The sequence below is a fragment of the Eschrichtius robustus genome, chromosome 6, assembly GCF_028021215.1.
Source record: "Eschrichtius robustus isolate mEscRob2 chromosome 6, mEscRob2.pri, whole genome shotgun sequence".
Lineage (NCBI taxonomy): Eukaryota > Metazoa > Chordata > Mammalia > Artiodactyla > Eschrichtiidae > Eschrichtius > Eschrichtius robustus.
In genome coordinates this window covers 98,667,962-98,686,074 of record NC_090829.1, presented here as the reverse complement: position 1 = coordinate 98,686,074, position 18,113 = coordinate 98,667,962, and the positions used below count along the sequence as shown (strand labels likewise).

Here is an 18,113-nt window from a genome sequence, read left to right as displayed (position 1 = left end):
TCTGGAGTTAGGAGTCTAATACAGACGGTCATTTTTAAATGCTTCCTATTTCTGTGATGTTTGGGGGGATAAGGAGGGAGAGGAACAACATTTCTTTGGAATAAGAAGAATAAGAGAAAATATACAGTTTTGAGATGGCTGGTTTTTGAGATACCAAAAGCAGCTTTCAACTTTAAGACTAAGAAAGAAACAGTCATTCAGAGATCATTTAGTTAGAGGAAAAACTCGTAACTGTGGCTATAAGAAGTTAATCATTTTCATTTAAATGGATGATTTAAAATTAATAAATAAGTTTTCAAAGACTTCAAACTATAATTTAAAAAGTGGGGCTTCCCTGGTGGCGCAGTGGTTAAGAATCTGCCTGCCAATGCAGGAGACACAGGTTCGAGCCCTAGTCTGGCAAGATCCCACATGCCACGGAGCAACTAAGCCCGTGCGCCACAACTACTGAGCCCACACACCACAACTCCTGAAGGCTTAGAGCCCGTGCTCCTCAACAAGAGAAGCCACTGCAATGAGAAGCCCGCGCACCGCAACGAAGAGTAGCCCCTGCTCGCCGCAACTAGAGAAAGCCCACGCGCAGCAACGAAGACCCAACGCAGCCAAAAAAAAAAAAAGTGGAAATAATCCAAATTTAAATCCTACTTTCCATAGCTTTAATCCTAAACCAAGGAAAGCTTCAAGAATTTTAAACAAACCAGAGATTACAATGAGCTGTTACAGACTATCTAACCATTTAAAAGAACAGTGATCAAATAGAAAGAAAACCCTTTCCAAGGACATTTCTCTCACCAATTGCATACAGTGGATTTTCCTAAGGTAATTAAATTTTGCAAATCCAATCCAAATGAAAACATGAGGGAAATGCTCTATTTAAGCTTCCCCATGTGTTACAAGTTTAGCGCCACGTTTTTCAAATTGTATAACATAGGAAGCCCTCTTAAGGTGATCCAGGACCATCCTGGGGACCAGGAGAAACAAAGTAGGAACAAAGCCATCTGCTTCCACAAAAGCTGCAACAAGAGAAGCATTATTTTCTGATTTCCACGCTAGCATTCAAGATGTGAATGTAGTTCTTTAAAAAACAACTGGCAAGAGAAAAAATACGAAAAATGACATTTACCTGGGCATATAATGCATAGCCTTCAGCACACCTTGGAAATTTCTTTATGACGTCTTCAAAACCTTTCATAGCTGCTTGGATTTGTGAAGAATTGTTTCCTGTATATGCTTGGCGATACTGTGTAAAAAAATCAAAACAGGCCTGTCAAATCAAGAACTCAAAAACTCAGGAAATGTTAACATATTATAAAAGTCACACGAAATTACATAAATATTTCCAGAGAAGGGATCCAAAGGCTATGTACAATTAGGACTTCATTGCCACTAAACAATTTCAAGATGTTCAGTATTCTAGAAGAAGACAAACTAACTTGTAACAGGTTAACTTTGCATATAAGTAGGGGAATTTTAAATTCAATATAATTTATTATCACTTTATTTATTATTTATTTAATATTTTAAATTTATTATTACTTTATAATAAAAGTATTATAAAGCTCCTTCATCTGATAACATTTTTAATCTGTAACATAAATGTGTTTGTGACCCAATTTCTTTCTTTAAAAGGAAAATCCTTTTAGGACTCAGGGTATGGGGTTAACTGAAGTATCTCATTTCATTAGAAGTGGCCTTATTTTACCTGATTTTCAACTTTGTTTCTGAATATTAATAGCTCTACAAAGGCAAAATGAGAGATGAGTTATATGGTGTCATGATTGCAGAGCATTTCCTCTAAATGCTTTTGTTCTTCATACTGGTTTATGGTAGAGAATTAGAGAGAAAAGTGCTGTATAGGGGGCATAGAATCAGGGACAAACATCTATCAAGATGAACCAAATAAAGCATCCAGGGAAATACTGGAGCAGAACCTCAAGTAATACACACTTCTATTTTCCTAAACTGACATGTTTTTCTCCCTGTCGGTAGATGATTTCGTAGACAATGAGATACTCATTTTTGTTATCAATGGGAAATACTGATGTTCAGGAAAATACAAAAGAAAGTCGAACCTACCAATGCAAAACATTTCTGAGCTTGTGCCAGAGCAGACTCAGGTCTTAATCTAATACATTCATCAAAATCTGCTACTGCTTCTTCAACTTGATCAAGCAGTATTTTCAGCTAAGGAAAAAAAGTACATAGATAAACGCAGTTCAAAGTAACAACTACACCAGTTAAATATGTACCGTGCCTCTTAGTACAGCTCAGCATAATGCTATGCATGAAATTATTCAATACAGAATTACTTTCTAGAAATAGTGAACTAGAAAATCTTATAATTTTAAAGGAAAGATTCTAAAACTTAAAACCAGTGTCCAATTTTTTTAAAAAGCCCTATAAACCTACCATTTTTGATCACTCTTAAGTGATTTTTCTTCTAGAAAATGAAGTATCTCTGTACTTTCAAACGTCAAAGTAGATCAGACGTTAGATAATTACATTTCAAATTAATCTTAAAGGACACTGCCAGTAAGGATCAAAATACCAAGAATTTTAAGGTTATCTCAACACTTAAGACCCTTCAGACAGAAATATTAGATAAAATTCTCCATTAGAAAGAACCTGACTTTTCTGTTATTATATAGATTAGCCCATACTTTCTACTCTAATGTATTCCAAGAAGCCACATCACACAAGCAGATTTATAAAGCCGCGTTTTCTCCAGATGAGGCTGAAATTGGGAACTGTTTTCTTCACTATATATTTTTACTAAAAAACAAATATGCATGTTCTAAAACTCCATTCAGAAGAGATTTTTTTGATACTGTCTGGACAGTTCAGGCTAATATTTCCTTACAGCAAAAAGCCCACAAAAATCATTCTGTTGATTCTAGTATTAACTCAAAATGCTCACTACATTTTCTTTTTTTAATTTGTCACTACATGTTTTTAATGTTTTACTCATTGAAAACCTATGAAGCAGAAACACCTGAAAAACAAACCTGAACTGGCAAAAGCCAACATTTATAGCTTTCCTCTTCCTTTTTTTTTTTTTTTACAAGTAAATATCAGGACAAATGTTCAAGATGGGACTAAATAAATGCCAACCCAAACTGTAAACCACTCTGATACTTTGTTCACAGCTATCACAAGTGATGTAAGAAAACTTTAAAGACATTCTCAAAATGGTATCAAATTCCTCAATTCAAAGATCAGAACTCTTTAAGAAAATTAATTTACCTGTCCTCGGTGGTGATAAACATCTGCATTCTGAGGATCGATGTCGGCAGCCATGTTAAAATCCTGAGTAGACAGCAAAGGCTGCTGCTGTTGCATATACATGCTGCCTCTTTTGATGAGAGCATTTGCTCGAAGCTATATACCCCAAATGAGAAAAGATTCATCATTACTACTTTTTATTCTAATTTAGTTTTTTCTAAATAACAGCTTTATTGAGATGTAATTCACATACCATAAAGCTCACCCTTTAGAAGTATATAAGCCAGTCATTTTTAGTATAATGAGTTGTGCAACTGTCACCACTAATTCTAGAACGTTTTCACCACTCCCAAAGGAAATCTCATACACATTAGCAGGCACTCCCTATTTCCTCCCTAATTCTCAGTCCCTGGAAACCATCAGTCTTTTTTTCTATTTCTATGGATTTGTATATTCCGGACATTTCATACAAACTGGAATCGTACATAATGCAGTCTTTTTGTGACTGGCTTCTTTCACGTAGCATGTTTTCAAGGTTTGTCTATGTTGTAACATATATCAGCACTTCATTCTTTTTTTTTTTTTTAATATCTTTATTGGAGTATAATTGCTTTACAATGGTGTGTTAGTTTCTGCTGTAGAACAAAGTCAATCAGCTATATGTATACGTATATCCCCATATCCCCTCCCTCTTGAGCCTCCCTCCCATCCTCCCCACCCCACCCCTCTAGGTCATCACAAAGCACCGAGCTGATCTCCCTGTGCAGCTTCCCACTAGCCATCCATTTTACATTTGGTGGTGTATATATGTCAGTGCTACTCTCTCACTTCATCCTAGCTCATTCTTTTTTAATGGTTGAATAATATTCCATTGTATAGATATATCACATTTTATTTATCTATTCCCCAGCTGATGGACATTTGAGTTGCTTCCACTTTTTGGCTCTTATGAATAATGCTGCTATGAACATTCATGTACAAGTTTTTGTGTTGATATATGAATTCAATTCTCATGGGTATATATACCTAGGAGAGGAACTACTGGGTCACATGGTAACTCTATGTTTAACATTTTGAGGAACTTCCCAACCCCAACTAATTTCCAAAGGGATTTTACCATTTTACATTCCTACCAGCAATGTATGAGAGTTCCAACTTCTCCATATCTATACCAATACTTTTAATTGTCCAAATTTCTGATTATAGCCATCCTGGTGGGTATAAAGTGATTCCTCGCTGTGATTTTGATTTGCATTTCCCCAAGGGCTAATGATGCTAAGCAGCTTTTCTTGTTCTTATTGGCCTTTTGTACATATTCTTTGGGAAAATGTTTATTCAGATCCTTTCCTGTTTTTAAATTAGGCTATCTTTTTATTGTTGAGTTGTAAGAAAACTTCTTTAATATATTCTGGATACAAGTCCCTTATCAGACATATGACTTGTGAATATTTTCTCCCATCCTATAGAATGTGTTTTCCCTTTTTTGGTCACTTGTGCTTTTGGTGTCATGCCTAAGGAACCACAGCTTAATCTAGAAGATTCCCTCCTATGTTTTCTTCTAAGAGTTTTATAGTTTTGGCTCTTAACATTCAGGTCTCTGATCCGTTTTGAGCTCATTTTTGTACATGGCATATGACAGGCATCATTACTTGCCATTAAAACAAAAAATCATGATCATGAAATAAGAAATAGGATTCTTCTCTAAAATTTTTTTCAAGGCAACAATACATACAAATGTCTTCCTCAATGAAACAAATAAGAATGCCCTCACAACACTAACAAAAACACAGAACATATTTGTAATCATCAGGAAAATCAGCAGGAAATAAAATTAAAGATAATTATTACTAGGGTATTTTCAACTTGAAAATCTATTTTGAAAGGACTTTTAACAAATACTTAATTTAAATTACTTTTGTTTACAAGAAGTTAAGATAATTTGCTAACAAATACTTAGGCCTTGAAAACAACTCTCATTTTTCCATAAAATACATGAATGAATCATTTGGAGGTGAATAAAGCCAGAGTTCACTTAATTCAATGAGGAAAAAGAGATGTTAACCATCTAAGAAGGAGTACAGTACTTTGGCAGCTAACTGCTGTTCCTGTTACACTGAGTAGAAGGCTCATATAATTCGACAGACCCCCCACCAAATCTTAAATTATAAAAATAACTACATACACACAAGAACACTCAGAAAATGAAAAGCTGTTTCAACCACACAACTGCAAAAACTTTTGGTATATTTCAGTATATTTCTATATTATATTTTTAGATCTTGCTTTTTCCTCATGTAAATAAAATCTTTCAGAATATATTAAATGTAAACACTTTTCCTTGGTGGAATGGAAAGATGCATCTGGACGAGCTGACGAGCTCCAACACCAAAGCTGTGTGGCTGACAGGGTCTTGGAGCTCCAGACGGGTGTCAGGCCTGAGCCTCTGAGGTGGGAGAGCTGACTTTAGGACAGTGCTCCACCAAAGACCTCCTGGCCCCATGTGATATTAATTGGCAAGAGCTCTTCCAGAGATTTCCATCTCAATGCTAAGACCCAGCTCCACTAAACGACCAGCAAGCTACAGTGCTCAACACCCCATGCCAAACAACTAGCAAGACAGGAACACAACCCCACCTATTAGCAGAGAGGCTGCCTAAAATCATACTAAGGTCACAGACACCCCAAAACACACCACCAGACACGATCCTGCCCACCAGAAAGACAAGATCCAGCCTCATCCACCAGAAAACAGGCACTAGTCTCCTCCACCAGGAAGCCTACACACCCCACTGAGCCAGCCTTACCCACTGGGGGCAGACACCAAAAACAGCGGGAACTATGAACTTGCAGCCTGCAAAACGGAGACCCCAAACACAGTAAGTTAAGCAAAATGAGAAGACAGAGAAATATGCAGCAGATGAAGGAGCAAGGTAAAAACCCACCAGACCAAACAAATGAAGAGGAAATAGGCAGTCTACCTGAAAAATAATTCAGAGTAATGATAGTAAAGATGATCCAAAATCTTGGAAATAGAATGGAGAAAATACAAGAAACGTTTAACAAGGACCTAGAAGAACTAAAGAGCAAACAAACAATGATGAACAACACAATAAATGAAACTAAAAATTCTCTAAAAAGAATCAATAGCAGAAGGCAGAAGAAAGGATAAGTGACCTGGAAGATAAAATAGTGGAAATAACTACCACAGAGCAGAATAAAGGAAAAAGAACGAAAAGAATTGAGGACAGTCTCAGAGACCTCTGGGACAACATAAAATGCACCAACATTTGAAGTAATAGGGGTCCCAGAAGAAGAAGAGAAGACGAAAGGGACTGAGAAAATATTTGAAGAGATTATAGTTGAAAATTTCCCTAATATGGGAAAGGAAATAATCAAGTCCAGGAAGTGCAGAGAGTCCCATACAGGATAAATCCAAGGAGAAACATGCCAAGACACATATTAATCAAACTATCAAAAATTAAATACAAAGAAAAAATATTAAAAGCAGCAAGGGAAAAGCAACAAATAACATACAAGGGAATCCCTGTAAAGTTAACAGCTGATCTTTCAGCAGAAACTCTGCAAGCCAGAAGGGAGTGGCAGGACATATATAAAGTGATGAAGGAGAAAAACCTATAACCAAGATTACCCAGCAAGGATCTCATTCAGATTTGACGGAGAAATTAAAATTTTTACAGACAAGCTAAAGGTTAGAGAATTCAGCACCACCAAACCAGCTCTACAGCAAATGATAAAGGAACTTATCTAGGCAGGAAACACAAGAGAAGGAAAAGACCTACAATAACAAACCCAAAGCAATTAAGAAAATGGTAATAGGAACATACATATCAATAATTACCTTAAATGTAAATGGATTAAATGCTCCCACCAAAAGACACAGACTGGCTGAATGGATATGAAAACAAGACTTGTATATATGCTGTCTACAAGAGACCCCCTTCAGACCTAGGGACACATACAGACTGAAAGTGAGGGGTTGGAAAAAGATGTTCCATACATATGGAAATCAAAAGAAAGCTGGAGTAGCAATTCTCATATCAGACAAAATAGACTTTAAAATAAAGACTATTACAAGAGACAAAGAAGGAGACTACATAATGATCAAGGGATCAATCCAAGAAAAAGATATAACAATTGTAAATATTTATGCACTCAACATAGGAGCACCTCAATACATAAGGCAAATGCTAACAGCCATAAAAGGCGAAATTGACAGTAACACAATAATAGTAGGGGACTTTAACACCCCACTTTCACCAATGGACACATCATCCAAAATGAAAGTAAGGAAACACAAGCTTTAAATGACACATTAAACAAGATGGGCTTAATTGATATTTATAGGACATTCCATCCAAAAACAAAAGAGTACACTTTCTGAAGTGCTCATGGAACATTCTCCAGGATAGATCATATCTTGGATCACAAATCAAGCCTTAGTAAATATAAGAAAACTGAAATCATATCAAATATCTTTTCCGACCACAACGCTATGAGACTAGATATCAGTTACAGGAAAAAATCTGTAAAAATACAGACACATGGAATCTAAACAATCCACTACTAAATAACCAAGAGATCACTGAAGAAATAAAAAAATTATATTTTTTTATTAAGAGGAATAAAAGAGGAAATAAAAGGAAGAGGAAATAAAAGAGGAAATAAAATAAAAGGAAATAAAAAAATACCTAGAAAAAAATGACAATGAAAACACGATGACTCAAAACCTATGGGATGCAGCAAAAGCAGTTCTAAGAGGGAAGTTTATAGCAGTACAATCTTACCTCAAGAAACAAGAAAACTCTCAAATAAACAACCTAACCTTACACCTAAAGCAATTAGAGAAAGAAGAAGAAAAAAACCCCAAAGTTAGCAGAAGGAAAGACATCATAAAGATCAGATCAGAAATAAATGAAAAAGAAATGAAGGAAACAATAGCACAGATCAATAAAACTAAAAGCTGGTTCTTTGAGAAAATTAAAAAAAAAAGGTAAACCATTAGCCAGACTCATCAAGAAAAAAAGGGAGAAGACTCAAATCAACAGAATTAGAAATGAAAAAGAAGTAACAACTGACACTGCAGAAATACAAAGGATCATGAGAGATTACTACAAGCAACTATATGCAAATAAAATGGACAACCTGGAAGAAATGGACAAATTCTTAGAAAAGCACAACCTTCCGAGACTGAACCAGGAAGAAATAGAAAATATAAACAGACCAGTCACAAGCACTGAAACTGAAACTGGGATTAAAAATCTTCCAACAAACAAAAGCCCAGGACCAGATAGCTTCAGAGGCGAATTCTATCAAACATTTAGAGAAGAGTTAAAACTTATCCTTCTCAAACTCTTCCAAAATATAGCAAAGGGAGGAGCGCTCCCAAACTCATTCTACTAGGCCACCATCACCCTGACACCAAAACCAGACAAAGGTGTCACAGAAAAAGAAAACTACAGGCCAATATCACTGGTGAACATAGATGCAAAAATCCTCAACAAAATACTAGCAAACAGAATCCAACAGCACATTAAAAGGGTCATACACCGTGATCAAGTGGGGTTTATCCCAGGGATGCAAGCATTCTTCAATGTACACAAATCAATCATTGTGATACACCATATTAACAAATTGAAGGATGAAAACCATATGATAATAGATGCAGAAAAACCTCTCAACAAAATTCAACACCCATTTATGATAAAAACTCTCCAGAAAGTAGGCATAGAAGGAACTTACCTCAACATAATAAAGGCTATATATGACAAACCCACAGCCAACATCATTCTCAATGCTGAAAAACTGAAACCATTTCCACTAAGATCAGGAACAAGCCAAGGATGCCCACTCTCACCACTGTTATTCAACAGAGTTTTGGAAGTTTTAGCCACAGCAATCAGAGAAGAAAAAGAAAGAAAAGGAATCCAAATCGGAAAAGAAGTAAAACTGTCACTGTTTGCAGATGACATAATACTATACATAGAGAATCCTAATGATGCTACCAGAAAACTACTAGAGCTAATCAACAAATTTGGTAAACAGGATACAAAATTAACACACAGAAATCTCTTGCATTCCTATACACTAATGATGAAAAATCTGAAAGAGAAATTAAGGAAACACTCCCATTTACCATTGCAACAAAAAGAATATAGTTCCTAGGAATAAACCTACCTAGGGAGACAAAAGACCTGTATGCAGGAATCTATAAGACACTGCTGAAAGAAATTAAAGATGATACAAACATATGGGGAGATATACCATGTTCTTGGATTGGAAGAATCAGCATTGTGAAAATGACTATACTACCCAACTCAATCTACAGATTCAATGCAATCGATATCAAACTACCAATGGCATTTTTCATATAACTAGAAGAAAAAATTTCACAATTTGTATGGAAACACAAAAGATCCCGAATAACCAAAGCAATCTTGAGAAAGAAAAACGGAGCTGAAAGAAACAGGCTCCCTGACTTCAGACTATACTACAAAGCTACAGTAATCAAGACAGTATGGTCCTGGCACGAAAAGAGAAATATAGATCAATGGAATAGGATAGAAAGCCCAGAGATATACCGACATACATTTGGTCACCTTACGTTTGATAAAGGAGGCAAGAATATACCATGGAGAAACGATAGCCTCTTCAATAAGTGGTGCTGGGAAAACTGGACAGCTACGTGAAAAGAATGAAATTAGAATACACCCTAACAACATACACAAAAATGATCTCAATGTATTAAAGACTTAAGTGTAAGGTCAGATGCTATAAAACTCTTAGAGGAAAACATAGGCAGAACACTCTATGACATAAATCACAGCAAGATCCTTTTTGACCCACCTCCTAGAGAAATGGAAATAAAAACAAAAATAAACAAATGGGACCTAATAAACTTAAAAGCTTTTGCACAGCAAAGGAAAACATAAACAAGAGGAAAAGACAACCCTCAGAATGGGAGAAAATATTTACAAATGAAGCAACTGACAAAGGATTAATCTCCAAAATATAAAAGCAGCTCCTGCAGCTCAATATCAATAAAACAAACAACCCAATCCAAAAATGGGCAGAAGAGCTAAATAGACATTCCTCCAAAGAAGATATACAGATTGCTAACAAACACATGAAAGGATGGTCAACATCACTAATCATTAGAGAAATGCAAATCAAAACTACAGTGAGGTATCACCTCACACTAGTCAGAATGGCCATCATTGAAAAATCTACAAACAGTAAATGCTGGAGAGGGTGTGGAGAAAAGGGAACTCTCTTGCACTGTTGGTGGGAATGTAAATTGATACAGCCACTATGGAGAACAGTATGGAGGTTCCTTCAAAAACTAAAAATAATAGAAGTACCATATGACCCAGCCATCCCACTACTGGGCATATACCCTGAGAAACCCATAATTCAAAAAGAGTCATGTACCACAATGTTCATTGCAACTCTATTTACAATAGCCAGGACATGGAAGCAACCTAAGTGTTCACTGACAGATGAATGGATAAAGAAGATGTGGTACATATATACACTGAAATATTACTCAGCCATAAAAAGAAACAAAATTGAGTTATCTGTAGTGAGGTGGATGGACCTAGAGTCTGTCATACAGAGTAAAGTAAGTCATAAGGAGAAAAACAAATACCATATGCTAACACATATATATGGAATCTCAAAAAAAAAAGAAGGTTCTAAAGAACCTAAGGGCAGGACAGGAATAAAGACCAGACGTAGAGAATGGAGTTGAGGACGTGGGGAGGTGGAATGGTAAGCTGGGACGAAGTGAGAGAGTGGCATGGACATGTATACAATACCAAATGTAAAATAGATAGCTAGTGGGAAGCAGCCACATAACACAGGGAGATCAGCTCGGTGCTTTGTGACCACCTAGACGGATGGGATAGGGAGGGTTGGAGGGAGACGCAAGTGGGAGGACATATGGGGATATATGTATATGTATAGCTGATTCACTTTGTTATACAGCAGAAGCTAGCACACCAGTGTAAAGCAATTATACTCCAGTAAAGATGTTAAAAAAAAAAAAAAAAGAATATATTAAATGTGTTTATTTTTTATTAAATGCATTTTATAGCCTTGTACTACATATTGCACGTTATTTACAATACTACCTATAGCACTGCTACATCACCTTTACCCCTACCCAAATATAGTCCAATGCAGTAGGCAGAAGCTATACGGGGAAGCTGAAGCTACCAGATATTATAGGGGAAAAAAAAAAAAATCCTTTCCTAGTTAAAGATATCTATCACTGATATTTATGATTCAGTTTCACTGCACCAACTCAATCATCATTTGGCGTAGTCCCTTCCAAAGCAAAAAATAATCTTTTGGAGAATGGCAATTGAAATGCCAAAACTTCGGCAAAACATACCTAAAAGTCTTATTTTTATTTATTATTAATTTTTTCACATGCATACACACAGAGTTTTAAATGTACCTTCACATTAGCTTCTTTCAAGCTGATGACCTTATCTAAATCTGGTTTGGCCGCGTTGGCATTGCCAATAAGCAAGTAGAAAGTAGCTCGTAGTAATAATGCTTCTGCCATGTATTTGCCTTGGGCATCTATTTCTTTTGAGCATTCACTTATGATTTTATCATAGTTTTCTTCTTCCATATACTGTTTGGCCTTTAAGTATCCAGAGCTGAAAACAAAATGAGCATAAGAAATTACTATTACTAATAAAATGAGCATAAAAAATTACTAAAAAAACATCAAATACTAAAACTTGCCACATTTAGTATACCTGAGTTAAACAATTGTCCTCTTCCCCTTAACAAGTTAGCCAGTCAATGTGAGACTGGAGTGTGGGTGGTGGTATGCGGGGCAGTGTGTGTAACAGATTAGGATTTTTGAGGCAGACTGGGATTTCCTTGCTGCCTTGGAGAGAGCTTTAAAAAAGGAAACAACAGAGAAAATGGCAGAAACCTAGGGTTATTGCCCAGGCTTCAACATTTAGACACACGAAAAGATGAGCTAATGACAGACTGATCTGCAACACAGGAAAGGATCCTGTCTTATTCACCTTCTTATCTGTGGCACATTGATGGCACTCAACAGTTATTTTATGACTAACAGAAAGAACAGAGAAATAGAAATTATCAAGTGAGTTTAGGGTCACAGAACCCAAGGGAAGAGGTGTGACCTGAGTTGTACTTTGTAAAGATCACTCTGGCTGTGTTGTGGAAAATGGACTGTAAGGGAGCAAGAACTGGAGGCAGGGAAATATCTATTGATAAAAGGCTCTCATTCAGAAGTTGTGCTGTTTCACCTAAAAGAACAGACCTAGAATGAATAGGTGGAAATATCAAAGAAGCAGACTCTTCCATCAAATAGGACTTAAAGAAAACACCCTTTCCCTACTTTTTAAAAAGCAGTGACCACAATATCATCATTCTTCTAAGATGGTGGCTTTTATTGAAAAGGCTTGTAGAAGGAATTTTTTGAACTGAAAAGGAATTTACACTATATGTCCTTTAAGGGGCACTGTAAATTACATTTTCTTGTTTCATTTGCTACATATTTTGAATACAGAAAACTGGCAAGTGACTTAAAAGTTATGTCAGTCAAAGTCTTACAAACTCTGTGCTAACCTTTCCTATAATTACATTCTAATATTCCCTGCACTCTAGTTTTATTCCTCAGGTCACCAGGGTAAGACAAAATAATTATTAAATCAGATTGGAAGTAATAACGGTTCCTATTTATTGAGAACCTAAGTGCTAGATACTTACAAACATGACCTCTAAACCTCATAGTAAGCCTCAAAGGTAACTATTACTTCCCCATTCAAAAAATGATGAAGCTAAGGCTCAGAGTAAAACAGAATTCAAAAACTTAGGAGCAATTCCAATTAGTGTTCTGGTGAGACATAGCTATGTCCTGCCACCTCTCAATATAGTTTTCAGAATAATGGTATTAACTTCATTGTAGTTTTTCTGGGATAAGGACTATTTCCTAATCAGAAGAGGCAATTATTGGCATCACCTTAAACATTTACTTCCCATCTACAATTTTCTCAAAGAGATTGCTCACCAACTAACTCAAACTTGAACATCTTGGCACAATTATGCATAGTATCCTCCCTTAAAAGGTGGCCAATAATGGTAGAAAAATTGGGAGATACAAATTAAAAGCAATCTTTTCCTTTAAACCTTCCAATATGCTATAGATGAAAAATTATGCTTTGCTTTGGGAACAGTATTCCCTTTTCTTCCAAACTCATTAGAAAATGTCATGTTGGTAATAATGTTGTACCTTCTCTTAGAGAGGAGAGCTAGCCTCACAGCAAGATAAAAGTATTGATAAATATAAATGGATAAGCAGGCTAGATAGCTTATATACTACATTATATCACTTGACCTCCAGTTGTAAACACAGTATCTTGTACTTTGGTTTCAGCTGTCTACAGGAGCAAACACAAACCCAAAAAATGGCATTTTCCTAGGCATGCAGAAAAAACCTTGAAGAAAGTCACTCTTTTGGGCACTCCTAAAACATTAAATTATATATTATAAACTTCCTTGCAATAAAACATCTGGATATTGAGCTATACAATCATTTTTTAAGTTAGTGCCCCTGTTCAAATATAATCAACCACTTGATCTCCACTAGGAGATCTCTTGAGAATATCACGTAGGACCTTAAATGCAGGGCAGACTCCTGGCAGTAAAACCTTGAGTCACCAGAGAGGTAACTCTTAGGGCGTAATAGACAGGTGTAAGAAGAGAAGTATTTTTATTATTATATTATTATTATATATTATAATTTTATTATATTTATATCTATTTATAAACAGATTTTTTGGAGATGACTCAGAGTTCCACTTTGGCTCTATGGCAGCAAAAAACCCCACAACCATGCCCCTGCCAAAAAAAACAAAACAAAACAGAACATTAAGCAGATACTATACTCAAGACACTTACTTTTCTTTTACTTCTAAAGCCTCCCCTTCCTTGTCTTTATCTTCATCAGACTTCTCCCCTTTAAGCATTGGCTGAGAAATTATATCATCCGTGAAAGAACTGAAGTAAGATTTGATAAACTGTGGAGATGGCATCAGAGGTTCACGATTCTGAAATTTAATCATATTTATACACATCAAAATAGAAAACACTAACCAAAGGAGCAGATGCCTTTGTAGAACACTGAGAACCACTGTCATAAAAACTGGCATCTCATTTTCAGATAACTGAAGAATATCAGGCTCCAAACTGTAGCGCAATAGACAGTGGAAATGGTAATGCTGCCAGTCCCAGCTGTTCAAAGTAGGTTTTAAATGAGAGCCTTCCCCTTCTCCAAAGATGTAAAAAGTCAAGAACTCTTAGAACCACTCACTAAAAGAAGGTGGAATCTGGAACAAAGGTGGTAAATAATTGCTGAGTTAAAATTATCTCCTTCTGAGTTAAAATTATCTCCTTCTGAGTTAAAATTATCTTCCTGTCCTAGAAGATTAACATCTCAATTTACTACTCAGGACCATGTCTTACACAGGTGCTAAAATGTTAAGTCCATCTACCATGGGCTTTCATTTGCCCCCTACTTATTCTGCATCTGAAGATCTCCATTGTAGTAAGTGCCACTGAAAGTCAGAATGAAATCTCATTTCCTCTTTTAATTATTACTTTTTCCCATGGCAACCTGATTCATAATCATAGAAGTATTTTGTTTCTCCTTATTATACTTAAGATGATAAAGTTTTAAAGGAAGAAGGAAAAGGGACTAATGTCACCAAAGGGCTCTCATAACATATTTTGGATCCTTTGCAAAATTCAACCCAAAGATTTTAGAGTGGAAATATGGTATTCTAAATTGTATGTATAACAAATATCATTCCTATTATTTTGGTAGATTTAATGTCTTTGTATTTGAAGGAGGGGAAAAAAATGAATCTGGCTTTGTAAGTATATGATCTAATCTAGGATAGATGAGAGTGGGGTAAATAAGAAAACTGAATAGAAAAATCTAAGGAAAAACACTCTTTTTTTGGTGCTCTCTCTGGGGAGAGATTCAGTGTGTCTTAATTACCATTTTAAATCAAATGGTCACCCACCAAGTGATAAATACACCTAACTTAAGTATTTCACCAAAGACCCTGTGTTGGAATATATAAGTGGCAATCATCTACCACTTCAGGGAAAAAGCTTAAATAGAAATTTAAATAGCCCTTACTGAAGCTGAATAAATCATTAATGTCTTGTAGTTTCCTATTTCAGCTTAGAAATGAAGCTACCACTTCCCTGTCTTTCACAGAGTTACAAATTTAAAATGAGAACAATATTTTAAAGGATTGGCCTTAAGTATCAAAGGAACAAGATATAAATTCTAGCTCTGCCACTTATTAGCTATGTGATCTTACACATGTCATTCTCAGTTTTCTCATCTCTAAAATAGCAATAAAAATACTATCCTTATTTATCTTATAGGGTTATTGTAAAAATAAAAATAATAAAATGAAAAGTATTTTGCAAAGTGGAATTTACAAAGTGGAATACGAACAGGTTAGAAAATATATGTGGAAACTAATTTGGAACCTATCTAAATGTAGGTTATCATATTTTCTTACTACTCTGCAGTCCAACCAGTATAATTACTCAACAATAGCATTATACTCAAGGAAACAAGGTTCCTTCAAAGTTCAATTTGTGAGACTCTAACGTGGTATTTTGCAAAACATTTTGAGGAGTACCAGTTCTAGTTCCTCAAAACAGCATGTTCTACCAGATGCTGAAGGGAAGGAAATAAGTTCCAGAGTTTAAAGAGACTGAGAACCAGTATAGCTGTATTTGGAGATTCACAACACATATTAGCACATGAAAGTCCTGCAGTGAAGAAACCTGTTTTAACTCTGTTTAACTCAGGTAATATTCAGAGATGTAAAGTTAAAAATACAGAGAGATTATTAAAATCAACTTAACAGAAAAGCAAGTTACTATTAAAGAAGAAAGAAACAACTACCTCGATATCATGAAATTTAGCAGAAAACCTCTACCGATGTTTAGTGATACCTGTGGTACTCCCACAGCCCTCTACTTATATCCCTCCATGACACTTTACCAATATCATGCCTTTTATACTTATTATGGTCTCTCTCATTAAGGACTTTGTAAGGGCAAGGACCAGGTCTTTGTACCTACCCTTCTAAAATGCCCATTATGGACCTCTGTTCAATAAATGTTTCTTGAATTAAACCATCTACTAACTGTGTAAAACCAATGCCAATTTATACAGCGTATCTTCAAAAACTTTAAAGAATGGGAGTTGGCAATTTTTTTCTGTAAAAGGCCAGATAGTAAATATTTTAGGCTTTATGTGCCATACAGTCTCTGTCACAACCACTCAACTCTGCTGTTGTAGCTTAAAAGCATCTAAAACAATGTGTGAGTGGCTGAGTTCCAATAAAACATTATTGGCACATTATTTATAAAAACAGGTGGCAGGCTGGATTTGGCCTGTAGGCCATTGTTTGACAACTTCTAATATACATGAATTCTTTCAATATCCTCCAGGTGCAATATTGGACATAGTTTACATTCTTATTTTAAAAAGGTAAGCCACAAAAGCCCAAGATTACAGGAAAAATAAATATAATCCAGATCTAATTTCAACTGTAACCATCATGCCCAAGTTTAAGCAGTACAAATTAGAAATGACCCTTCACAATGTATACTTCCTCTATTAACCAATTCAGATTAATTTACCTTGTATTTTTCTTTGGCTTTCTCTTTTCCAAGAAGTTTAAGAACTTTATCAGCTAACAGCATGCTTTGCTGATTTTGGAACCCTTCTAATATACACACAGCAGTGACATCTAGAAATGATGCAAAAAACAAGAGTAAGTATGAAATTATCGCAAAGATGATTAGCAGCATCAAATGGGCTCAATGTTACCACAGAAAGCCAAACTAAATGCATAGCTTTATGTGCCTATCATTTCCAATAAACTGATTAACACTTTAGTTTTACATACTTCATGACCAAACTCAAAGCTCAGAAAGTCACTCTACTTCTCCAGAATTCACTTTCCTCACCTGTGAAATGAAAGGGACTATACTACACCATTTGTGATGTTTCTCATCACTCTAACATTGTACATAGCAAATAAAACAAGTAATCCAGGAATATTCTTTTCTGGCCGGTTAAGTATACGCCAAATCAACATAATGTGGCTCTCTCATGTCTGGTCTTTTTATAGGCCTCAGGGTTACTCCTCGTCTCCAAAGCCATCTTGCCACACAGCTCTCAATTAAATCTGCTTCAAAATACTATTTTAACCTGGCTATGCTACAGCTCAACACACAGTGGTTTGCAATTTAAAAGATCAATGTTTCCTTAACCTCTCAACTTTTCATTCGAAGTAGTGAACAATGGCTGTCTCTCTCTTTTTGAATTCAATTTCTCACAATTCCAAATCCTTGCTCCTCCAAACAAGTCAATCTGCTGTATGTTCCCCTGATAATCTGGCTAGTGCCAATGTCAATGTCTTTTCCCCATCCCATTTCTCCATCTAAAATCCATTTAAACTCCTCTCTACAATTATCGCTTAATAACTTCAAAGTCTGGTTCAAAACTCAGAAGTCTCTTTTCCAAAGCAACACTCCTTCCACCCACCACCAAAGTACATGATACCACAAAACCTCAAGTTTTTCTAAAATGTTCTCTAAACCACTCTCAATTGGTAATCCAGATTTTAAATAAATAAATAAAACAGCTTTTCCCTTTTAAATAATAATGTTATTTTTAAAAAAATATGGCTAAATTTATGATTATTGATGCTTTTAAAGCAGATTTAAGTATGTAGTAGAAAGTACTTTTTGACTGCAGAAATTGCATTTTGGTTTAGCTCTAC

At 35.6% G+C, this 18,113-nt stretch overlaps 1 protein-coding gene across 1 annotated transcript in view; it reads right to left on the bottom strand.

Annotated features, from left to right (window-relative positions):
- Positions 1-18,113, bottom strand: part of TOMM70 (translocase of outer mitochondrial membrane 70) — a 49,732-nt gene that overhangs the window by 13,846 nt on the left and 17,773 nt on the right. The window contains exons 4-9 of the mRNA XM_068546849.1: positions 16,966-17,075; positions 14,191-14,339; positions 11,702-11,909; positions 3,244-3,378; positions 2,077-2,184; positions 1,124-1,240 (exon numbers count right to left, since the gene is read on the bottom strand). Of these exons, the coding sequence (XP_068402950.1) occupies positions 1,124-1,240; positions 2,077-2,184; positions 3,244-3,378; positions 11,702-11,909; positions 14,191-14,339; positions 16,966-17,075 (827 nt within the window). The remainder of the gene's footprint in view (positions 1-1,123; positions 1,241-2,076; positions 2,185-3,243; positions 3,379-11,701; positions 11,910-14,190; positions 14,340-16,965; positions 17,076-18,113) is intronic.